Raw genomic sequence first — 25947 nt, forward strand, 5'->3', positions numbered from 1 at the left:
AAAACTATCATGTCACTGGATCAGTATCAGAATGAGCATTAAGGAAAAAAATCTCTAAGTTGGTGAGATGATCGCTGCTAATTGGAAAAGACGAGACACACAACTACCGAGTACTGAAGACAGAGCACAGCACCGCCCAGAACCCTGCAGCTGTATTTTACTCCCATTGGGTTGTTACGAAGAATAACAGAAGCTTTGGGGATCTCCTTTTCCTGTAATTATAGAAACTATCTGTTAATTGAAACATTTTCCTCATCTCGTTAGCAGGTGGGTATGTTTCCCAAGGTTACAAATGGAAACTGGTTCTACTTTCTTCAGATCCTGGCATTCTTTATTGCCCTTTCTGAGGGCAATGCCACTCGCAATCATCTAGCTTCAGCCACTACCTAGATGCCAAAACACTGTCAAATCCTTCTTCCAGAGGAGCCTGGCTGGCTTGGTCAGTAGGGCATGTGACTCTGGATCTCAGGGTCATGAGTTTGAACCCCACGTTGTGAGTAGAGTTTACTTTTTTTTTTTTAATTTTTTTTCAACGTTTATTTATTTTTGGGACAGAGAGAGACAGAGCACGAACGGGGGAGGGGCAGAGAGAGAGGGAGACACAGAATCGGAAACAGGCTCCAGGCTCTGAGCCATCAGCCCAGAGCCCGACGCGGGGCTCGAACTCACGGACCGCGAGATCGTGACCTGGCTGAAGTCGGACGCTTAACCGACTGCGCCACCCAGGCGCCCCTAGAGTTTACTTTTTTGACATACAAGGAAGAAACTTTCTTTAATTTATTTATTTTTAAGTTTATTTATTTATCTGGGGGAGTGGAGTGGCAGAGAGAGAGAGAGAGAGAGAGAGAGAGAGACAGAGAGACAGAGAATCCCAAGCAGCCTCCACACTGTCAGCACAGAGCCATATGCAGGGCTCGGACTCAAGAACCTGTGACATCCTGACCTGAGCAGAAACCAAGAGTCAGATGCTTAACCAACTGGTCCACCCAGGCACCCTGGGGGTAGAGTTTACTTAATAAAAAGAAATAATTTAAAAAAACAACAACCTTCTTCTCAACACAAACCATGATGTACCTCTTGAGTGCTAAACCTACTGGACTCTGAATGCACCATGTGTCCTCAACCTCAGTGTAGCCCAGAGAGGCTGAACTCTCTGCCTTGAACTACCCTGTCCAGTGCTCCTGTACTTCTTTAGTGGGCAGCAGACATCTGTCCACACAGGCAGTCCAACTGGAACCCTGGATCCTTCTTCATTCCTCACATACGGTCACCAAATCCTATCAACCTTAACTTTCAGTGTCTCTTAAATCTCCCCCCATTCTCCTGCTGCTACCCTACACTATTTCTAAATCAACTACGATCCTCTCACCCCTGAGTCTCTCTGCCTCTTATCTATTTCTCCATCTCAGCACTTACTACCCAGTATCATAAATGTTGCTTATTTGTATGTCTCTCCAAATACCCTACGAGATCTTCGAGGACAAACATGGTATGCTGTCTCTTCCTATTTTCAGCACTTAGCATAGTATCCCACAAGGAGTATGTGTCCAGTTAACATTTTCTAATCGGATAAATAACTCCTACACCATCAGATCCCAAGATGTCAGACATTTTAGGGAGTGAGATGGGTTCACCGACAAAATTCTGGCTCACCAACCTTGATACTGTTAGAGTTAACCCTGCGAACTCATGGACTGATCACTGGCTTAAGTCTGTGCTCTGAACTCTAGTTCCTCCAAAGTAACCCTTTCCTACCTTCATACACATCTGGCTCTCATGTAAGATGTTTGGTGTCCTCTTTCTCTGTCTCCTTGCAAAACCCAATCCTAGGGAAAGAGTTCATTTCTGCTTTTTATTCCCATAGGTATCTGCATTTTAGGACATTCTTTCTAATTGTGGAAGGCTACTTCTGGTCCCATTCAAGAACTATGAGGCTTTGGCAGCAAGGTATGTGAGTGAAGGAGAGTAGGGCGTGAGGGAGGGGAGAGAACTTGAGGCAGAAACTCTGCCTGGCCCCCAAATCACAGTCAGAACCTGAATGTTCTTCCTCTGCACTTGGCCAGCTCTCGCCCAAAAGCAACTGGTTTTAGCAACTTCTCTCTCCCCCAAATCCTCTGTCCTGGGATATTAGCTCACCATCTGGACATGGCATTTTTGCTTTAGATGTAATGGGAAGAAAGAAAAAAACTTGTTTTAAGACTTAGCTGCAGTCTGGGCCACGGGGGTTAAAAGGAAGACCACATTCCTTAAGGAGAAGACTTCTGTTTCTTCTGGGAAACCATCCTAATGGATTCATAAGAAGTAGAAACTCTAAGACAATGTGGAGTCAGGAGGGCGAGGGAGAAGGAAATGGGGGTCCCAGGGACGGAGGGGAGAAGGGTCTTTGTAGAGAGAGGAAGACCTACCAAGATAGTGGCAGGTGGAAGTTCTGAGTAAGTATGAGAAATGGCCCCGGTCTGTACTTCCTGTTCACTTTTTATGTAAACCTAAAACTACCCTAAAAATAAAAGTTTAGGGGCGCCTGGGTGGCTCAGTCGGTTAAGCATCCGACTTCAACTCAGGTCACGATCTCACGGTCCGTGAGTTCGAGCCCCGCGTCAGGCTCTGGGCTGATGGCTCAGAGCCTGGAGCCTGCTTCTGATTCTGTGTCTCCCTCTCTCTCTGCCCCTCCCCCGTTCATGCTCTGTCTCTCTCTGTCCCAAAAATAAATAAACGTTAAAAAAAATTTTTTTTAAAAATCAAAGTCTGTTAATAGATAGATAGATAGATAGACAGACAGACAGACAGACAGACAGACAGATAGGAGGGGCACCCGCTAATGAGAAACTTCTTGTTTTGGACATGGTCTGAGAATATCAGGACAGTCTTGCCTGTTCTGGGCTATAACTTCCTTCCATTATCCCAAACCTTCAGTAAAGTCTGCCAAAAACAGCTGCCTTATGTTAGTGGGATCTTGGGAAATAAAGAGGCATGGTGGCCAGTGTGAGGTGAAGCAATGCCCAAGGAGCAGCATTCAAAAAGGGAGACCAAGAATTTAGTATTGGCAAGAAGTTGGAGCAAGAGGGGACCACAAGAATGCAAATCTCAAGGGCTCTCTAGAGCTGGGCTTCCCATACTGTAGCCACTAACTACAAAGGGCTACTGAGCACTTGAAACGTGACCAGTCCAAACTGAGATGTGCGATTAAGCACGTATGAAAAAAAATAATGTCAAATATTTCAATAATTTTTATATTAATTACATGTTGAAATAACATTTTGTGTATGTAGAGATAAATAAAAGACACTATGAAGGTTCATTGCACCCATCCCTTTATGCCTTTTTAACACAGCTATTCAAAAATTTACAATTCCATACATGGCTCGCAGAGTATTTCTATTTGGGCAACATCACTCTAGAATCTTGGGGAAAAGGAATGGACTTGCTAGGGTATAAGGAATGAGGTGCATACGCCATTTTCTTTGGGTATTAAAGAAAAGGGTAACCCCAGGAATTGGGGACATAGGAAAATAGACATTGACAGATCAAGTGTGGGAAAATACAAATTTATAGGAATAGAAGACATTTATTTTAGTAAAGTTTTGTTAAACTAAAAATAGTTCCTACAAATAGCAAGTTCTCCTAAAATATGATTCAATTTATATAAACACTCGACTTTTCAGGAACACATATGTAGTATGAAATAAAGTATATGGGAAAATGTCCCAACATAAGTAACTTACATTCAGCCCTTAGGTTTAAACTAGAAAAGAAAAAAAAAGCAAGGAAGCTTCCCATGGGGGATAAACAAACATGTCTTCTAATACCTTAGTGTGCTGAACAGTGACAACCCAGACCTGAGACTAACGCTTGGTACTTTCCATTAGAAATACAGAGAGGGGCGCCTGGGTGGCGCAGTCGGTTAAGCGTCCGACTTCAGCCAGGTCACGATCTCGCGGTCCGGGAGTTCGAGCCCCGCGTCGGGCTCTGGGCTGATGGCTCAGAGCCTGGAGCCTGTTTCCGATTCTGTGTCTCCCTCTCTCTCTGCCCCTCCCCCGTTCATGCTCTGTCTCTCTCTGTCCCAAAAATAAATAAAAAACGTTGAAAAAAAAAATTAAAAAAAAAGAAAAAAGAAATACAGAGGGCACCTGGATGGCTCAGTTGGTGAAGTGTCCGACTCTTCGTTTTGGCTGATGTCATGATCTCACAGTGCACGAGTCTGAGCCCCACGTTGGGCACTGTGCTGACAGCTTGGTGCCTGCTTGGGATTCTCTCTCACCTTCTCTTTCTGCCCCTCCCCCCACACTCTTTCTCTCAAAATAAACATAAAAAAGAAAGAAATACAGAATACATGCAAAGCCACCATTGTTTGTGGACCATATTTATTTCAAACCAAATCTAAATCTACTCCTTGCACCATGTCTCAGGCAATTTATGAGCAAAAAATGAAACAGAATATAATGCCTGGCTCTCAGTTAACCAATCTGGATGTAACCAGAAAACACCTCTTCTCTGACATGGTAGGAGGCTCTAATTCAGTACCTATGGGTTCTCTATTATACACATTGTTATGTGTATACGGAATCGGCAAACCTCGGACCTAGGATGACTTAAATATCCCATGGTCTAGTCTCTTTATTGTACAGATAAGGACATGGGGCCACGGAGAGACGTAAGTTGCCTGAGATCACAGAGCTGCTCGGTGGCAATGGTAAGACTCAAGCCACGCGGAGTGGCAGCACGGTCAGCACCCTGGGTGAGACCGTGATGTTTCTGGATGGCCAACTTGAGTCATCTGAAAATGATACGTCTGGTACTTACTCCTAGGTGTTTGCGGAAGGACTAAAGAATCCTTCTCTATAGAATGCGCATTGCAGCCCTTCATCATGCTCGATGGGAGCTAAACTGATGTCCTCCCCGCCCCTTCCATCTTCTCACCCAGCCATTTGTCAGTGCTCTTTCTCCTGAAAAGTTTACCCACGGTGAAACAATCAGCTGTGGACTCCAGATAAGGCCCTGCCCCTCCTGTTTTCATGTATTTCATAGTCACTCGGTAGCCTGGAGTCCACCTACCAAAGATGGCCAAGGATGGATCGCTTAAGACGACAATGCTGAGTTCATACCGTGAGAAGACACCAAGAAGGAAATGCTCATCCAAGGAGGAGAGAGGCCAGCGTGTGCAGAGGGCAGGGGGAGCTACAGAGAAGGCTCATGGTCTTGTCCCTCCTCCTGTACCCCTCAACCCAGCCTGAGCTCCCCACCTGCCCTCAGCTCAAACAAACACACAAAGCCACTCTCCTCTTCCTCTCTTTTCCCGCTCAGTCCTGCCCTGGCTCCAGAATAACAGGGCAGCGTATTTCATCCCAAGACGCCAACAGTTAGAAACCCCAAAAGGGAGACTTGTTAATGGGAATCAGTCTCAACTTGCTAGCTTCTTGGAGGCCTTCCAAGTGTTGTTGATTAATTCTCACTTCTCAAGACACACACACACACACACACACACACACACACACACACACGCTCATGCGCACACACATGCTCCCCACTTACCCACAGGACCCAGTGAGTTAGAACCCTAATCTTACAAGCTTACCAGCCCTTCTGTAAATAATGGCTGTTGGGACAAGGTGACTTTGGGGTAAGAGTTCCTCATTTCAGGGGAAAAACACAAAACTGTGTTTTTACTGTTCTCCCTCTTCCCAGGATCAGGGCCCTCAGTAAACATTCAAAGGCCTGTGTACCATTAGTCTTTGGGGGACTTAGCCTCCCCCATGAGTCGGCTCCAAGCAAATTAGAGAAAATAAGTGATGCCAGGGCTTTTGAGCACTCACGTATCACCTGGTGGCCTGGCATGGGGTTAAAGGGAAGGGACGGATCCTGAGGTTGAGCACAGATTGTGACATGCCTTTAGACCAGGAAGCTGGAAGCACCATACCTTTGCAGGTGAAACATTTTATGTGGAAATGTTTGGTCTGGACCCGAAGCACTTCACCCTTGCATGGCTCCCCACATTTATGGCAGTGAATGACAGGCTTCTCCGATGGGTGGTGAGGGTCCTGAGGGTGCGCCACTGGAAAAAACCAACAAGAGACCCATGTGAGTAGAAAGCATTCCTACAAAAGGCGTCAATTACGGGCATACATAAATATAGGCATAATTATGTTACCCAATGAGCCACACGTTGTTTCAAGAAGGATGAACTGAGCCCCTTCCCTGTGCCAAAATCATGAGGATACACTGAAAAATAAGAGAGCTGTGGCTTTAACAGTCCAGTGGGGAAAACACTTGACTTGGCCCTCTGGGAACCAGCAACCCTCTTTCTTCCTCCCAAACCTCTGTAGGACTACATAACTGGGCCATTAAATATATGATCTTGTATGGTTTAATATTTTGTAATAGGTATTTGTCATATGTCTTTATTTTGGTCTAGCAAGTTCACTATTGACTGTAAGCTCCTCAAGGATGGGGACAATTTCTTACAGTTCGTGTTTTCCCCCCATTTTGTATTCTTCTTCCTTCCCCCAGCTGGTCAGAGCACAGCAGAATGCTCATGCCCCAAAGGAGCTCAGCAAAGGTTTATTGACTCATTAGACAGCATGTGCTGGCTAGTTTCTCATCTGGTCTACCAGAGTCACCCCCGACCTTCCTCTGGAAGCTCATTTCACCCGCTGGAGGCCTAGGAGGAGCCTCCTGCCGTGTGCACATGACCTGATACACACAGTGTGGGCGCTAACTTTTAAAAAAAGAAGTTACCAATAACTATGGGGGGGTCTCTCCGAACCTCAGTTTCGTTTCCTGTAAAACAAAAGGGATCGGTTGGACCAAGGGACTGCTATGGTCTTTTCAGGCTCTAAAGTCATATGCTGCGTCTCACTGGCATTGTTCTCCCCGTTTCCAGAGTTTAGCCTTCAGAACGTGGAAGTTATTGAGACTGTCCTGGCCCATAAAAGGCAGAGAGATGACACTGTGGCCTGGAGCTGACCAAGGGTCTTCATTTAACCTGCAATTTCTCCAGCCAAAGAATGCAGAGAGGCACTTTTTGCTAGTTTTTTTTTTTTCCCCCTGATTTGAGTCCTCGGGAGGAAGAACCATGTGATATACAGAAATGTATTACATAAGTATCCACAAACGCAGGAGATGGGATAGGAACAGCGAACCTAAAAATTAATCAGCCAACACAAAGAACAAAGATGACTTTTTTTCCTGCAACGGTAAAGCCAGGTAGGACAGGGGAGAGCTGTGGGCAGATATGCTGACACTTGATTTAGAGAGCCCGTTACAGCAAGGAGCTCGCAGGACACCACAAGTATAATGCTGTATTGTTTCTCTCAGACCACTCTCACGTTCTCATTTCACCTGGAAAGAGGAAGAACGACCCAGTCCAAATAATCCATTACTAGCTGAGTTCTGAGCAACAAGGTGGTCCTTGGGAGATTTTGACTAGGAGCAGGTGTGGTTTCAGGTTAAACACCTGATCCGAATTCTCTGCCCCGGACCTGGGGAGCGTCAGCAAAGGTACCACCATTGTGACATGCCTGCGTGGCCTTCTCTGCCCCCTGGGATCGCTCTTGGAAGTGTGTATTTACACCAGAAGTCAGCGTTACCAAAGGCAATTAAGGAGGGGCATCCTTTTCAGATTGCTAAAAAAAAAAAAAAAAAAAAACAAACCACTGACTTTTAAAGTGATGCCGGGGCGCCTGGGTGGCGCAGTCGGTTAAGCGTCTGACTTCAGCCAGGTCACGATCTCGCGGTCCGGGAGTTCGAGCCCCGCGTCAGGCTCTGGGCTGATGGCTCAGAGCCTGGAGCCTGTTTCTGATTCTGTGTCTCCCTCTCTCTCTGCCCCTCCCCCGTTCATGCTCTGTCTCTCTCTGTCCGAAAAATAAACGTTGAAAAAAAATTTTTTTTAAAGTGATGCGTAACAAGGCCCCCCGAATCTATTTACCTGGGCATTAAAAAAAAAAAAGTTTCGCCTGGGGCGCCTGGGTGGCTCAGTCAGTTAAGCATCCAACTCAGGCTCAGGTCATGATCTCCCGGTTCAGGAGTTTGAGCCCCCCATGAGGCTCTCTGTTGTCAGCACAGAACCTGCTTTGGATCCTTTGTCTGTCTGTCTCTCTCCGCCCCCTCCCCAGAATAAATAAATAAACTCAAAAAAAAAAAAAAGATTCTCTAGCAATATTTGCTTTAAGTACTGGTGGAAAATATGACTATGAATTTTTGTTTTGTTTCTTAATCCTGCTTCCAGTGAGAATGGAGGAAAGGGATATTTACTGAGCATCTATCCACTAAATGGCAGGCATGGTGCTGAGTGCCGATGCACAAGTCATTCTCTCCCATCGTCACCACCGCCCCCGCCTCTCGGTGATGTGAGTAATACGGTTCCCATTTGACAGAGAAGCAAATGGAACAAGTTCTTGAGCAACCTGCTCAGGGAACAACAAGTAGAAGCTGGAAGCTCGACACCCAGGCCTTTCTGCCTCCCAAACTTACGCTTCTCCCGTACTATTTGTCTGAGTTGCAAACTGTTATGAGTCAGGCAAGGATTTATTTATCCAAGCTCCAGGGCGGTTCTGAAAGCGGCAACTAGGACTTGGCTTATGAAGGGAACAAACATAGTGTGTGTGATAAAGTATCGCTAGTGGGCGTGGCACCCGGTGAGAATCTGCAAAGCAGCTCTGCGGACCCCCTGAATCAGAACCCCCGGGGCCATATATCCAAAAATCCCTCAGCCCCACTGAACGAGGGGTGGGAATTAGGGATCTATCATTTTAGTAAGCTCCTCAGGTGATTCTTACCCACATTCTAGTTTCAGAACGATTTTCCTCTAGAATTAAAGCAATACGGATAAGCAAGTTACAGGAAAGTTAACTGAAAAAAGCAATCCATAAGACCATCCTCCTCAGAAACAATACTGGAGCAGAGCAGATCTCTTGGCCGTAAGGGAGAATGCATTTTTTGGATACTGTTGTGCAGTTTCTCTTGGTGCTTGAATTCCTTATAGCTAAGCAAGTAAGCCGTGCTGAGTAATGATGAGGGAAGGAAAATATCATTTCACTTCTTGGCTTTCCCCTTTGTCTCAACGAAGGTGCCAGACCGACTGCCGGCACCAGCCACAAAGGTCAGAATTGGGATCGGCATCTGTATTTTGCAAGCATTTCCCTCTGGAAATATATATTACACCATGTCCTCCTGCCCAGAGGTGACCTTTGTTCTCACCCAGAGATGAGCACAGCCTATATCGTGTCTACTCGCCTTTCCATCATACATCAGCCTCGGTAGGCAGACACATATCAGAACAACGCCCTTGTGAAGATCTGGGCTTTCCTTATTAGAGAATGACAGACTCCAAAGACCAAAAGAAGAGTGTTCATTTCACCCCAACAACATCGACAAAAGAATCTCGCTCCTTTTTAAAGAAGAATAAAGAAGTTCGTTTTACCCAAGTGCCTTTGGCAGTTTGGTTAACACCACATGTATGTTCGTTGGCTCAAGTCTACACGTTTTGAAATACGCCGAGTCAGTCGCGATATGGCAATGACAGTAATTCCACCCTCCTCTTAACGCCTGCTGGCTCTGTTGCTAATTTTTACGCCACTGAGCCATCTTTAGAGCCTGGCTGGTCGCTTGTTCTACTGATAGGGAGACTGGGGGGCAAAGAGCTTACATCCCTTGCCCAAAGTTACTAGCAAGTTACTGGCAGAGTCACATCTAACGAGCTTCCTGACTCTTTCTACTGTACCAAGTCAATGATTTACCCTGGAACTTGCATGGACATGCTTAAAATCTTTCATGGCTCATCAGTTCGTTGCTAAAATAAGAATAGTACAGGGGCGCCTGGGTGGCTCAGTCGGTTAAGCGGCTGGCTTCGGCTCAGGTCATGATCTCGCGGTCCGTGAGTTCGAGCCCCGCGTCGGGCTCTGTGCTGACAGCTCAGAGCCTGGAGCCTGTTTCAGATTCTGTGTCTCCCTCTCTCTGACCCTCCCCTGTTCATGCTCTGTCTCTCCCTGTCTCAAAAATAAATAAAATGTTAAAAAAAATTTTTTTTTAAATAAGAACAGTACAATACCAAAAGCATGGTCGCATATATTCTGAACAGTGAGGAAATATATATGAAGAGCCACGAGTCCATTTGCCCATAAAGGTAAAGGGATTCCTCCACTATGTGATATCCAGTTGGGAGGGATTCTGGCTACTCAGATAAATAGCCCGCTGCAAGCTGAAAAGTTTCACGCTGCCTGTCACAGGCAGACAAGGCAAGTCAGTCACATCTCTGAAACTCCATTAAGGACAGAAACCAAGGTGCCATTTTGGATGCATTACTTGTGAAAATGCCTATGAGATATTGCAGGTGGTGAGGCTGGGGGACCGAGATCCGTAAGGCAATCCCAGTAACCTTCAGTGTCCCCAAGCAGAGGCCACTACAGGTATTAAGAAGGCCACAAAGACTAGGGGAAGTCCTTCCTTTTAATCTACAACCAGCCTCGTCTTGCCCAACAGACCTAGGTACTAGACCCCCAGAAACAGAACATCTGAGAAAGCGTATCTGAAATAGAAATCTCCTCAGCAGGTGACAATCACAAACCCATGACAGAGTACGCAGCGTGAATCATGACTTGTCCCGGATTATCTAAGACATTCAGAACCCTCTCCTGGGCGCCCTCCTCTCCCAAAGGCCCCAGCACTCCCTTAGCCAGCCTTTGAAACTACAACGCTTTGTGCCTGATGGCTTTCTGAGCGCTCACATCTGCATTTTGTCATTTCACTCTCAAAGAGCACTAGGAGGCAGGAAGGACAGGAACGGTCAACCCCGGTTAACAAATGGGCAGACAGAGACTCAGAGGGATGAAGTGACTCCGCCACGGTGACACAGCCAGGAAATGGAGTTGGCCGCCAACGAATGCAGTGCTCTCTACACCCAAACAGTCCCCTGATCACTGCCACTCGGAACCCTGTGATCATCCTTGATTCCAGCCTCTTTTCATGTCCCACTAAATTCTCTCCGCTGTCTGAGAGACAGTGCCTGAGCACCCCCTTCCTCTTGCCACCCAGATCCTGCCCTTCACCCCTTTTTCTCAGAGTGTGGAGAGTTTTCTACTCCCTGGTTCTTCTCCAATGTGACCTGCAAAGAGGTGGCACATAAATCCCCACTAAGTGTGTGCTGTGCTTGGTGACTTTTTCCAACGAGGGCAGTAGGGACAGGAGGGAAAGAGGAACTCTGCAGTGGGAAAATCTGGTGGGCACTACCTCAGCCAGGTGCTCAAGGTCAACATCAACAGTGACAGTCACAGTGATAGTCTGTACCTGTGAGATGATGTGGTAAAAATGGGCACTCTGCCTCTGTGATCTTCTTTCCAAAAAAAACCCATAATCCTACCCTAAGCATGAGAAAATTCCCAGATTGACATTCTACAAAGACCTGACCAGTACTCCTCAAAATTGTCCAAATCACCAAAGACAAGGAGGCAAGTCCTCTTGTCACAGCCATAAGAAGCCTGAGATGATGTGGTAACTAAACCTAATGTGGCACCCTGAGGAGATCCCAGAACAGAAAAAGGACGTTGGAGAAAAACTAAGAAAATACGGATAAAATATTGACTTTGGTTAATAATGCATCAATATTGGTTAATTATAATGCAAGGATTATATTAATGTAAAACGTTACTGACCTGGGAAATCTCAGGTATACAGAAATTCTCTGTACTAACTTCTCAAATCTTCTACAAATTGAAAAGTGTTCTACAAAATAAAGTTCCTTAAAGTAAAAAAAAAAATACTTGATAGCTCTCTCAGTCCCAGTCCATCAAGCCTAAAGTGCTCTGAGTAGCTTCAGAGATCTTCAATAACACGGTCCCCACCAGCTATTTAGATATCTAAGCTATTTAGCATTTGCAGAGTACTGAGCACTGTGAAAAGTGGTTCTGAACCAACCGCAAAGAATGCACACAATACTCTATGACTTGTTTATGTAAATATGCCAATCCCCTTTTGGTTGGGCCCTCTGACCACTCCCTGGTCTACGATCTTCAGCATCCCCAGAGCCTTCACACATGGCTCTGTGCCTCACCTAGAACCCTTTCTTCTTTTCCTACTTGTCCAAATCCAACCTGACCCATGGGGCCGAGCCCAGCTCCTGGCTCTTCTCTGAAGCTCTCACTCTGGTCTGTGTTGATCCAGTATTCCATTCTCCCCCACGTCCTCCCGCACTTAATACCTGTATTGTCACCCAGCATCTGACTTTGTCTTGTTTTGTGCTTATTTTGCTTTTGTGTCACAATGCGTCAACCCTGGCCTTATGCAACCGCAAGCTCCACAGTCAATCACTCCAAATTTCTGGTTACTTCTCACTTCACGCATCAAATAATCCGGGTTGCCATCTCTGGACTTCTCAGTTCAATTTCTGGATCAGGGAAAATATGGTTGCCACCCAACACCGTTATTGGAGCATCTCCCACGTGAAGCTACGGAGTTCTGAATTCACGGCATCTCAGTAAATAACTCCACTCTATTATTACAGCAGGTACTATTTATTGAGGACTTACTATGTTCCGGGCATTAAGAGGACTAACTTGTCCTTGTAATCACAGATAATTCTCACAGATGCCTTATGGGGGTGCTGTCTTCTTATTCCTATAGTGCTGAGGAGGGTACCTCCGCTGAACTGGATCCCTTGTTCAAGATCACACAGCTAAGAAGTAGTCTGACTCCAAAGCCCGTGCTCTGGAGCACTGCACAGGGGATTTCCACAGGAAAGCCGTATCCAGCACAGAAGGAAATGAGACCAGTGCCACGTACTAGCTAAATTCTGATTACACAGCTCACAGGCAGGGAACACCCAGCTGCATCATAATCCCAAAGGTAACACCTGCTAGTAAATAAGCAGATGGGAAATAGCACTTCAAATATAAAAGGAAATTAGTCCAGGCTGCAGCAATTTATGGGAAAAGAGCACTCACAGGGTGAGGGTGATACAGGGAGGAAACGCAGCCTGCCATCAGGACGGCCGTCCCTGTGGCCTCCGCCTTGAGCACGGGCCTGGATTGGAAAAGGGTCTCTTGTTAGGATTCGTCTGGATCTGCAATCACAGAATGATATTCTGCTGGTAAGGTCGGTTGCCGCTTAAAGGTGGGCTTCCTATTCTCCTAGGAGTCTATGTTGCCGAGACTGTTGGATTACCTAAAATATTTTCTGAGCTTCTACCCCATTAGTTCCCATTCAATGGTAAGCACACATCACAGAGATGCTCCGGCTTCTCTCCACTCCTACTCCCCTTCTTTGTGCTAGAAGGGCACTGCTATTGAGCCCAGGAAACAAGAAACTCAAGAGTTTACGGAAGTGCATAGAGTGCTTAATTTGCAGTTTACCTAAAAGTCAATTTCCTGCTGTGCCAAGTGGTAGTTCCTTGGAGCTACACACCGTAACCCTGTCATTAGCTGCTCAAAACGATCTTCCTCTTTAATTGGCTTCCACGACCTAATTTTTTTTTATACCACGTTAGTTTGTTAATCAGGATTATTATGTGGACACAAAACGCAGGGCTGTCTTGGCACTGACACTCCCGGCAGGCGGGCAGCAGGACGGCTAAGTTCTGGCTTCCCTGCCACCTGTCACCCTCCACTTGTAAGACGTCCGCACACTCCGTTCGCCTTTCTGACGCGGCGCAACAGGTCTTTGCTATTCCTCTCAACTAAAAGGCACAGTCAGCAACCGGTCAGCCGGGCTCCCGCTTATAGAAACATCCCAGGCTCAAATCCAGTTAATCTGATTCTCGCAAGGCAAAGAGGTCCTAGGATTATGATGATTCAGCCAGGAAGTTTCCTCCTTGTAAATTACATGACGCTTTGGCCCGGATGTGCTACACCTGCCTTCTGTAGAGGAAGGCAAGTCTCAGAAAGGGACGTAAAAGTCACCTTGGTGCCCTCGCCGCCTCCTAAAAGAGTGAGTCCTCAGACACACATCTAGGCTGAGATAACTCACTGAGGCAACACCCTTCTGTGACCTCCGCGAGCCTTTCTTTGACGCACTCAGTAATGTTACTTTGGGGTGCAGTCATTTGCTTAGAGTCCCGCCTCCCCTCCCTCACAGTAATTAGAAAGGACTTTGGATCAGGAGGCCGGATCCCTGCCTCTCGGGCCTGCGTTCCCGCCATGACGGTAAAGAGGGGCTAAGAATACAGGTCTCGCCTCCCAGGTGACCACGTGACGTCATCCCCTCCAGTACTACCCTAGCGCACAGAGGTCCACATCAGCAGAAACCGTCACCAGCCTGCATGAGCAGGCATGTCTCACGTATGACAAAAATCCCTTCTGAAATTTGATAGAGCCTTTTAAGGCCAGCCAGGAATCTCACATTGTCCCTTCCCCAGAAAGCCCATTTAGAAATGGGTCGAGTCGGGGGGCGCGTGGGTGGCTCCGTCGCTTAAGCATCCAACTCTTGATTTCGGCTCAGGCCATGATCTCACGGTTCGTGAGTTCCAGCCCCGCATCGGGTTCTGCACTGACAGTGCACAGCCTGCTTGGGATTCTCTGTCTCCCTCTCTCTGCCCCTCCCTGCTTGCTCTCTATCTCTCTGTCTCTCAAAATAAGTAAACATTTCACGACATTAAAAAAAGAAAAAAAAAGAAATGGATCAAGTCAAACCAAGTGGGCAGTGGCTTCAGTCGGAACCGGGCTGGCAAAACCCTACATCTTTACAGGCTGCTAGAGAGTGACCTCCTTGCTGACCTAGAGACTGGGACAGACCGTGGCCCCCTGGAGCCATTCTGGGAACACGAGTTTAGAGACAGGATCACGGTCTATTAGCATCCGGGCCTACGGCCACGGGACAGGGTTTAGCTTAGGCACGATACCAATATTGGCTTCCACCCCCAATTCCAACTCCAGACACCTTAGAGGGGTTAAAATAGAAAGAACCAAGACGTAGGTCCAGGCATCCCTGCGAGGTACGAACTGAAGTCTGACAACAGCACAGGAAGCTCCCGGCTGTCTTTGCCTTTTGTTTTAGGCTGCTTTTACTCACGGCTCAGGATACTACGGGAATGACCGACTGGTTAAAAATAGCATTTTAGACAAACTAATGAAAATGACGGATATGTGCATTCGTACTTCACGATTTATAAAAGGGGTCCAAGTATATTATCTCCCTTGATCCCATCAACTTCAAATTCGCCTCATTCTACAGCTATGAAAAGTGACCTTCAGAGACGCTAAGGGACTTGCCCCACGAGTGGGAAGCCGGAGCTGGTTTTGCTGTGGAGAGCCGGCCGTGCACTGCCCGCCCAACTGTGCGGCCAGTGACTTCACCTTGTAGTTTGAGATAGGCTGTGGGGGGAGAGTCGGCGGGGGGGGGGGATTTACACTGTGGTTATTGGCAGCCTTTACACATCCAGGCCTTCTCCTGCCTCCCTCCCAGAGCGTTTCCCAGCATACCACGGTGTCCAGGCTATAATGCTAGTAAACAGCAAGATGAGCCTTTTGGTTCGGGTAAATTCCAAATTCTCGAAATCAGAATTTGAACCCTTTCTGAAAGGGCACTCCCACTCGCACTTTGTGAACAAACACAGCAGCTCACCTTGCCCTGGCTCTCTCTGGTGTCTGCACCCACGGCGAGGCGGGGAGGGGGAGACAAACGCAAATAGTTCGTGTTCCCAGCGTCCAACACGCAAAATCAGACACGATTTTACAAATGCTAGAACTGCTCTCTGGGTACGGAGAAGAGATTCTCTTCCGGAGTTTAAGAGAGCACAGACTTCGCAAAGTCTATCACTGGGAAAGAAAAAATATGTTTGAAGTCCTACGCAGGACTGGGGGACAGGGAACAGAGAGACGTCAAAAATATGCCTCCATGAAAACGAAATGCAACCTTACCATCCTCGGGAAATAATCTCTCATCAACAGAGTCAACAAATGTTGACCGAGTGATTGCTGCTGCGTGTGCTGTCTTGTGCAGGCACTGTGGGGACTCCAGAGACAGACTAGCCAAGCCATCCCTGCCTCTGAAGGCGGGGATCCCAGACATGTGCACAGCCCGCAGCAAGTCCGACCTGGAGAGCCGATCAGAGCAGAGAGAAAACCACTCGGGGGCTTTCCTGGGAGATGAAGGGTATAGGACGGGCACAGACAATATGTAAGGACTTCTGAAGAGACGAGCAAGCACTAGGCTGGGACAAATGGGTGGAGAAAGTTCCGCTAGAGAGGAGAGAGTGTGATTTGACACTGGGGGGTGGGCTGCAGGTGACAGGGTGATGGGGAGGACAGTTCAGAGAGCAGGGGCGCCATGAGCCCTTCGGGCCTGAGGAGGGGAGAGCCCGGAGCATGCTGGGGGCCTGGCCATCTTCTGAAATAGAGGCTTCATGGCCAAGAGCAACAGAAGGAGAAAGGGGCAACGTTTCTAAGCCCTTGACATTCCTATAAGCTCTAGATTCTTACAGCTTAGTAGGGTAGATAGAGGGAGATGGAAGGAAGAGGGTGGGGAGAGAGAGAGAGAGAGAGAAAATGCATGAGAATGAATGCATACGAATACAAGGTAGCGAATAAATTGTATGCCAGAAGAAAATTATAAGAGGAGGAAAGAGAAACCAGAAAAATGCTTCAAGAAGGAAGCACTCCTTTGGCTGTGTGTCAAAGGAAGGGAGGGACTTAAATGAGTGGGAAGGAAGAGGAAGGCATCTTAGACAACGAAGGGTGGGACAGGGTGTGTTTGGGAGAACATCTGGAAATCTGGTTTAGCTGGAGCACAGAGAGAAGGGCATCGTGGAATACAGGACAGTGAAAGACGTTTGCCCCTGTGCCTCCTTGGAGGGCAGGTTAAGGAACAAACTTTACAGTTCCTTAATTCTCTCTGGGTGGAGGTCTTGAGTGGAGTGATAGAATCAGAGAATAGTCTAGCTTATCTCTGACGAGCTGTGGTAGGACTGTTTTTCAGCCCACAGTGTAGGCAAACTGGGAGCCCCCTGCCCTCACAGGATGGCGTGCAGGGAGAGGTCACCCCAGTGGGCGAGCCAGTCACCGCACAGGTTCTGGTCAGAGAGATTTGGTGTGAATCCTGGCCGCACCCCTCTCAGCAATGTGATCTCAAAACAAGTTACCTTTCTTCCCGAAGCCTCAATTTCCCCTCCTGTAAAATGAGGATAAATCCTACTTTTGATACTTGGGAGGATACATGAGTTAATGTATGTAAAGTGCTCAGCACTCTTCCTGACAGCTCGTGAGTGTTCAAGAAACGGAAGCCATCGTTGTTTCCGTGGAGTTTCAACGCAGCAACATGGTGGGTCACACCTTAAGGTCCTTGATCATAAATACCCACGCACTCCACCTCAGACTCAAATATGCTGAATTTCCTGTCCTGCTGTCTTCTGTGACTACTGGCAATGACACTTGCTTTTCTGCTGTGCGATACCCAGCGAATGGTCAATTCACCCAAGGAACCTTACAGCTTCCAATGTATCCATTCCAGCTTATCCCATCGGGCTGTAAACAGTAGGATTTGCCTTATTAAATTCACATTTCATACAATTCACACAAGTCACCTGTTTAAAGCGTACGATTCGATGGCTTGGGGTATATTCACAGGGCTGTGTGACCATCGTCACGATCTAATTTTGGAACATTTTCATCACCCCCAAAAGAAACCTCATACCCCTTAGCAGTTACTCCGAGATCCTGCCCCTGTTCAGTCCTTGGCAACCCCCAATCCATTTTCTGTCTCTGGAGATGTTAACCAGCAGGTTTGACTAGTGTGTGTTAGTCTCAGCTTTTCCACACTTGCTCAGCCATCAAAGGGAACGACTGTAGATACATAAGCAGCGAGGATCCACCCAAACCCTCTACACATCTCATACCTTATTGAGGCACGAAATCCTCCCCACTCCCCAGCACATCCCCACCCTAAAAAAAAAAAGCCCTCATTATCATTTCATCTCTGCTGCCCTCTTGGGAAAGACCCCATGAAAAGAAAAAAAATATATGCGCAAGATACCATCAGACCCAGTTCATGACTCATGTGGGAATTTTCACACTCACCGCTTGCCCAGAGGGATGTCAACACCAGTGTCGGCACCAGAGATGGGTCAGAAAATTAGAAACAATGAGATACGCCTATGAGTGATTGATCCCCTCACCAAGCAGGGTGTCTGGGGGGCTTACTGAACAGTTAGGGGGAATGTGTCTCCACTGTGGGTCTGTGACTCATTCGTGCAATCCCTGCGTTGCACAGCAACCACAATGATAGTTTAGGACAAAATCTGAGCGCATCGTTCCACTGACCAAGCCCTCCAAGTGCTTTCATCACACTGCCCAGGATGCCTCCCTGTGGCCCCGGAGCCCTGCCCACCTCTTCAGCCTCCCCAGGAGTCTCCAGCTCCCACTCCAGATGCCCCCATCCCGTCCCCAAAAGGCTCGTCCCCTAGCTGCTTCCTTCTTCTGGTCTCATCCTAAAGCAGCTTACAGCTCTCAGAGGGCTTTCCCCAAACTATCTACGTAAAGGCAGTCTCCCTGCTTCCCCACTTACCCTATCTCCTTCCTTGCTTTATTCTCATAATCTAAACATTCTGTGTATTTTCCGTGCTCTCCACCAGAAGGCAACTGCCACTGTGTCCCCACGGTCTCGCACAGTCCTGGCATAAGGTCCATGCTCCCTAAATGTGTGTTCAATCCATTCATTCATTGAACATGAGTCTCGTTCTCTTTCTTCACAACAGCCTCCAGGGGAAACTGCAAGCAAGTTGAATACCTTGGGTTCACGACAGTGTCTATCCATTAGGTAATTCTGGTGATGTCAATACACTCAACTAATGACATCAGATACAATGCTTGCTTAAGTCTCAGGCTCAGAAAAAAAACAAAAGCTGAAGGGATGAGCTTACTGACGGACCAGTCTCAAATCAAGTCTGGCTAAGTTTCGGAGAACCACACAGCAAAGCACGATGGCCAACCGAACGGACCTTTGAGGAAGAACCGAGGTGGCCCCAGAACCTTGGAAATGCTCCCTACAGTGTCCCCAGGGCATGACATGAGGCTGTGGAAGAGTCGGCAGGACCCCTGCAGGTGGGTGGTCCACTTCCTCCAGGAAGAATCCGGAAGAACTTTAAAATCACTGCTTTTACAGGGTCCACAGGGTCCTGAAACCAAGTCATTATTAGATACCTCATTTCATTCCATGGCAGAAAGACAGGGTAGAGTCGTCAGTTTGCTTGCCCAGGGCATGTGGGCATCACAAACCCAGCTGAAGAATTCCTTGGTGAAGTTCTATCACAGGACAGGAGGTAAGTGGCCACAGGAAGCCACTCGTGTGGTCCTGGAGCAGCGTGGCATGACAAAGGTTTACAGTGTTGCTCTGCTTGAGGCAAACTGCAAAGAGACTGCCCAGCAGAAATGGGGGGGGGGCTTCCCTAGTTCCTTAATTTATCTATCTCAGTTCTGTTTATTTACCTGAGTCCTAAAACCAATCTGATGACTTAACTCCACCACAACGAACGCGGTGCCCCTGATTTTACTCAGCCAAGAGGAATGATAACAGTAATAGCAAGAACAGACCATCACGGGGCTCTTGCCGTGTGCCAGGCATTGTTGTAAATGCTTCACACATATCAATGGATTCAATTCTCACCATAGCCCTATGAAGTTGGTGCTTACAATATCTTTATTTTCTGATGAGGAAATCGAGGCACAGGGAAGCTAAATGCCTTGTCCAGGGTCACATAATCAGTAAAGGATAGAGCTGGGATGTGACCCCGGGCAGTCTGGCTGCAAATCTCCCACTCGTAAACACAACTTGTTTCTCACGTAAACCTCTCAAATCCTGAAGGCTCAGGGGATAATTCTACAAAGACACAAAGGCGAATGGCAGGATAGTTATACCACAAGCAACAAATGAGAAAGAAACGGATATACACGGGGAAGCGTGCTGGAAGTTCAGGCTCTGAACCTCGTCTCTCCTGGAAATCCTATCCGAAGGCGGTGTGGCACTGCCCTCCATCCATTGCAAATTTCATTCTTCTAACCACCCACGTGTTACTCTCATTTTCTCTGCCAGGGATCTTGGGCCATTCCCTTTCGCTCTGGACTGTGTACCTACCCTGCTACTTTAAAAAAAAACTCTCCAGGTCAACTGACCTTCATTCACTTTATTGAGCACCTACTGCAAGATCCTTGTTTGAAGCCTTTGCAGATATCATCTCATTTAAATTAATCCTGACAATAAAATGTGGAGATGGTCGAATGGTTTTTCTCCAGTGTTTTTATTGTTTTATCAAAGTTTAAGAGACTAGATACGCCTATATTCATAAAAAACCAAATATGTTTCCAATGCATGACAGCAACACTCTACTCCTCCTGCCCCACAGGCAGATGTGTTCAACGTTTGGTGTTTTTCTGGCCTTCAACACTACATTTCTTTTTTTCTCTTTTTTCTTTTTTTTGAGAGAGAGAGACAGATCGTGAGCAGGGGAGGGGCAGAGAGAGAGGGAGGCACAAAATCCGAAGCAGGCTCCAAGCTCCGAGCTGTCCGCACAGAGCCGGATGTGGGGCTCGAACTCACAAACTGTGAGATCGTGACCTGAGCCGAAGTCGGACACTTAACCGACTGAGCCACCCAGGCGCCCCTATTATTATTTTTTTAAGCGGGTTTTTGTTGCAGACACAGTAATAAGGCTTTCCAATGCTTAAACTCATCAGATAGCTTACCAAAGCTCCCCCACCTGGAGGGAAAAGGGGGCATTCTCAGTACCGTCGTTCACTGAAGAAAAAACGGAATCTCCGGCAGGGTAAGAGTTTGGCTCCCTGTCCTCTGGGAAGTAAGCAGCGGAGACGTGTTCATCTGATACTATTTGCCAGCGTTCACCCCTGGGCAGCGCGCCGCCTCCAGGTAAACAAGATGTACCGCCTATGGGCTGCACAACCCCAGAGGGTCCTGCTCCACTACAGGAGGATCAGAACAGCGCCTTGGAGGGAAGCGACGCACAGGCTGTGTAACAAAAGGGCCTTCCCACCTCTCCAAATGCCCCCAGATGGCTTGCACGGTACCGGCCCCCTGCCTAATAGTTTGTATCGGCTTCCCTCTGTGCTAGCAAGCTGCAGCTCTCTGTCTGGCCTTGTTGGCTTGATTCATGTTTGGGCTCTGCCTTCTCTGCCCACGTATTATGCAAACCCACAATATTAGCGCCGCCGCCCTGCGGTCGGTGGTGTGGCTTTCGCGGTGGGCGTGGCCTTTCCCTGAGGGCGTCTCCAGTCACACCAGCTCCCTCCGAGGGCAAGAGGCCACTCTTGGCCTCTTGTTTCAAAAGTCCCAGCTCACTGAGAGTCCTGTTGCACACTGCAGGGGTGCCTCTCACTCGAGACGGGAGTGATGGCAGACGTGTCCTGAACCGGAAGAAGGACCACGACTTTCCTGCTATGCTGAAGGCTTGCTATCACAACTCAGCTCTCAGACGTTCCTGAGTGAGGGGTGACTTCTCTCCAAAGCCCCCAAACTACAGTATTTCTGGAAGCGCTCGGATATGTCAAACACGAATGCTATGTATATAGCACACGGTGCCCCACAGACGAAGCAGACTGATGGTGGGTGAGACGATGCCCGACAGGCTGTGCCAGCCCTGAACTTGCCCTTCTCTCCTTGGCTGAGATGCAAAACCAAGGAAACCCAGTGAGCAAGGTGACAGGAAGTGGTGATGTAGAAACATAGGGAAAAATGCTCCTAAATGAAAAAGCAGTTCCAGAAATACCAGGCTTAGAAGCTGATGAGGCCTAAACAGGGGTTTCCTTTGGCTTTGCTGCTAAACTTGAGCCAAGTAGCATTTTACTCGGCATTTAGCAGTGGGGTCAAGTCTTAATTGTTTCAAGCGCCCAAAAAGAGGACACCAAATTCTGGCCAACATCTGTTGAGGATAAAACGATCGCTAAAAGATTCTACGGTTATTTTGTCAAAACTTTTCCAGCTGCAAGGGAAGAAACCCAACTTCACCAAAGCACACCCATCGTATGAGTATCCAAGATAGAAATGGGGGTATCCAAGATAGAATGGGGTGCCCAGGAAAGAACCTGATTCTGTCTTCATCCAACAAAACTTTAGGTTTTCAAACTTCACTTTGACCTAATGAAACATGAAATCAGTTCAACGGATCATGACCAGCGTATTTTAAAACTAGAAGAGAATAAGGTGCCTGGGTGGCCCAGTTGGGTAAGCATCCAAGTCTTGGTTTTGGCTCAGGTCGGGATCTCACGGTTGTGAGATCCAGCCGGGCATTGGGTTCTACACGGACAGTGTGGAGTCTGCTTGGGATTCTTCCTCTCTTTCTCTGCCCCTCCCCTCCTCATGCACACTTGCTCATGCGCTCACGCTCTCTCTCTCTCTCAAGATAAACGTGAAAAAAAGTAAATGAAAAAGATAGAATATAGAGTAAATGTATCATTTCACGTGACTTTTATTTTAGTCATTGCTATGCATATGTGCAGGAGTCCTGGGTCCTGATGTGTGCAAACACACTCCCTGCTGTGGTTAGATTTGGTGAGTGGTGTTTTAAACCCCAGACCACAACCTGGAGGCCCTGAGGCTGAGTCCTGCCCACAGACGTGTTTCGTTTGGCCCACACAAAGACTTTTTTGTCGTTGTTGTGTTTGAAGAGAAAGTTGCATCATTTGCCAACATTTAAACATCCGGAGATTTTACAGAAAAATGCCTATTTCTGGTCAGTCTTGAAAATTGGAAGCTCTGGCCACTTGGTGGATGTCTCCCCCTGAGAAGTGGGTGGGAGCAACAGAGTAGTTTCTCTCTTTCAAGGGCCACACGGTCTGGTTTGCCCCAGTCTCCACTCAGTTAGGTCACCTGCCTAACTGGAGGCATCTGCCTGTACAATCTCTGGTTTGAGCCAGATCCTGGACTCCTTCTTTTTTTGTTTAATTCTTAAAAAATATTTATTTATTCTTGAGAGAGAGAGACAGAGCACGAAGTGGGGAAGGGGCAGAGAGAGAGGGAGATACAGAATCCAAAGCAGGCTCCTGGCTCTGAGCCGTCAGCACAGAACCTGACGTGGAGCTTGAATTCGCGCACTGTGAGATCATGACTCGAATCAAAGTCGGATGCTTAACCGACTGAGCCACCCAGGCACCCAGTCCTCAACTTATTCTGACCCACAAAGCCCTCTGTTCCCCCTTGCTTGTGTCCATCACTGTACTAAGTGACCAATTAGATGCTCCTGCCAGACCCAGCTGGCTGTCTTTCCTCAGACAGAGGTTGTGCTTCATTGCTTCTGTTTTTGCCAATTCGACCACCTCTCATTTCCTCTTCATCTACTAGTTGTACTGTTATTCGTCCTTCAAAGCCTAGCCTGCTATGACCTCTCAGCGGAATTAATCACTCCCTGCACTGGGGTCCCATGCTACTTTAATAGTTCTCTGTCAAATATATTTCACATTGCATCATAACTATCTCTTTCCTTGTCTATGTTCCTTGCTAGAATACGAGTGCATTCAGGTCAAGAACTGTATTTTGTTTGTTTGTATTCTTGATGGCGTACCTCTTATTGGGTTCTACACATTTTTTAAAAAACTTTATTATTATTTATTATTTTTTTAATTAAAAAAATTTTTTTAGCGTTTATTTATTTTTGAGAAGAGAGAGACAGAGCATGAGTGGGGGAGGAGAGAGAAAGCGGGAGACACAGAATCCGAAACAGGCTCCAGGCTCTGAGCTGTCAGCACAGAGCCCGAGGCGGGGCTCGAACTCACGGACCGCGAGATCACGACCTGAGCCGAAGTCGGATGCTTAACCGACTGAGCCACCCAGGCGCCCCCGAAACTTTTTATTTTTTAAAGTTTATTTATTTTGAGGGAGAGAGAGAGTGTGAGCAGGGGAAAGGGGTGGAGGGAGAGAGAATCCCAAGCAGACTCCACTGTCAGCACAGAGCCTGACACGGGGCTTGATCCCACAACTGTGAGATCACGACCTGCGCCGATATGAAGAGTCAGAGGCTTAACCGACTGAGTCACCCAGGCATCCCAGGTTCCAGACATACATTTAAATAAATATAACCATCTCCCCCACCTATACATACCATTCATTCATGTATTAGTTCATTCAACATCAGTGAGCACTTACTATGGAGAAGACACCATGTTGTGGATACAAATTGAATTAAATGCCATCCCTAACCATAAGAAATATACAGAACCCCTCAAGGCCAATCTTAAATACTCCCTTTTTTAGACAGCTTTTTTTTTTATTCCTTCGAAACACAACTCTTCCTTTGAACCCCCAAAGAATATTGTTTTATACCCATCCTACTGCCTTATTTCCCCTTCCAGCACCAGCTAATTCATTAACCTACTGAAGGCAGGAACTTTTCAGCGTATCAGGCAACTCCCAAAACGCCTTGCAGAGTGTAGGCCTTCGAAAGTCTGTGATGTGATCAATAAGCCCATGGCTACGGCTCATCGTTTCAGGTGGGGACCTTTGCAGATGGCAGAGCTAGTTGTATCTTCCCCATGAGCAGGTACAGCATAACTGGACTTCAGTCCAGCAGAAACCGCTCTCGCCATTGCCCCCAAAACCCTCTTCTTTGGTGGCTGTCCAGACAGGGTTCCCGTGAATGGCGCATAGACAGCAGTCCAGTAGACACTCGTACATCCCATGTGTTACTTACCGGACCCTCCATGGACCTGGGAACCCACGGCCCCCGCCATTTTTCTGAGGGGTACCCTCCCACCAGCCACTCCGCTGTGAAATAACCTTGCCATCCTTTGCTACCAACTTCCGGTCGTTCTTAATTTTTCTTAAACGTCTTTCTTCACAATGTTTCACGTAACGGACAACCACAGAAAGAATACAGACAGCTAGAATACAGAGGAGCTAGAGCGGGGGTGAGTCAAACACTCCGCGCCTCAATAATAGGTTTTAGCTCCTCGAACACCAAACAGGAAGTTGTAGCTTTTGTGAGCCAAGACGTCTACTGAAGCCATCTTTTACCAAAGGTCTCTAAAGAGCTCTAAAACCCCAGTGAAAAGGCTCACCTGGCCCTTTGGGGATTAGGATTAATGCCTGCGGAGTGGCACTCCTGTGCCTGACTGCAAATCAGTGCCGCCTTCTCTAAGCCGGGCTGAGCCCCAGTCACTCCTGGGAAGAGGTGCTTTGGTTACCTTCGTCCCACACCCACCCCACCCACCCTCTGCCCATCCAGTGTCCTAGGCTGACAGCAGTATCTGGCCACCCGAATCTCACAGGAGGCCCGGTTTATTACGCACTATATAGCCTCATTCTACACTGTAGGAGAGGCGGCGAGAATAACAGTCATGGCTTTCTCTTTGACTTCTGTGCACGGTTAGCGAAATGGAATGGAGAGGCTACTTGCAGAAAAGTTCTCACTTACCTGCTTGAAAGGCTGATCCTTTTACCCACAGAAACGGTGGATTAGCTAGACCATGTCAAAGTGTGGTCCCTGGACCAAGAGCATCAATACCGCCAGGGAACTGCTAGAACTGCAAAACCTCAAGCCGTTCTCCAGACCTACTGAATCAAAAACTCTCGGAGCGGGGCGCAGAAATCCGTGTTTTCACAATCTCTCCGGGTGGTTCTGATGCCTGCTAATGTTTGTGGATCACTGGCCTAGGCAGTAATTTGCCGGAAGTATTAAGAAAGCCAGGATCTTCATGGTTAAGTCCAAATAGTCAAACAAATCAGCCTGTTTGATTGCATTAGGGCATAGAAACTAGCTCCTTGTGCCCCCTAGGGCACACTGGGCCATAATAGCATTAATCATGTCAATGTGAACACAAATACAATGTTTCAAAGAAAAGAGGTCAGGCATACAAATATTCACCCTCCCCAGTGTTAACAAAATTTGCCCTTGAATACACAGCTCCTGCCAATTTGGGATAAACATACCTCTCAGTATGAGTCACCATCAGGCCAACACACAATGAAATAGGAAGCTGGCTGGTTTCTACTGTGGTGTGCCCAGATCAGGCTCAACCACAATGGGAGAAA

The 25947-nt window shown here is 47.4% G+C and overlaps 1 protein-coding gene across 5 annotated transcripts in view; it reads right to left on the reverse strand.

Annotated features, from left to right (window-relative positions):
• ABLIM1 (actin binding LIM protein 1) overlaps window positions 1-25947 on the reverse strand; it is a 191375-nt gene that overhangs the window by 135249 nt on the left and 30179 nt on the right. For 3 of the 5 annotated variants that reach the window (XM_047073484.1, XM_047073483.1, XM_047073485.1), the window contains exons 1-2: window positions 14169-14181; window positions 5915-6049 (exon numbers count right to left, since the gene is read on the reverse strand). In XM_047073484.1, coding sequence (XP_046929440.1) covers window positions 5915-6049; window positions 14169-14181 — 148 coding nt within the window. Of the gene's footprint in view, window positions 1-5914; window positions 6050-14168; window positions 14182-25947 lie in introns of those variants that run through there. The other 2 variants (XM_047073482.1, XM_047073481.1) reach the window with 1 other exon arrangement.

Source organism: Lynx rufus, unplaced genomic scaffold (genome assembly GCF_022079265.1).
Source record: "Lynx rufus isolate CCGP_SWC_20201006 ecotype Redwood Valley unplaced genomic scaffold, mLynRuf1.p SCAF_11, whole genome shotgun sequence".
Classification (NCBI taxonomy): domain Eukaryota; kingdom Metazoa; phylum Chordata; class Mammalia; order Carnivora; family Felidae; genus Lynx; species Lynx rufus.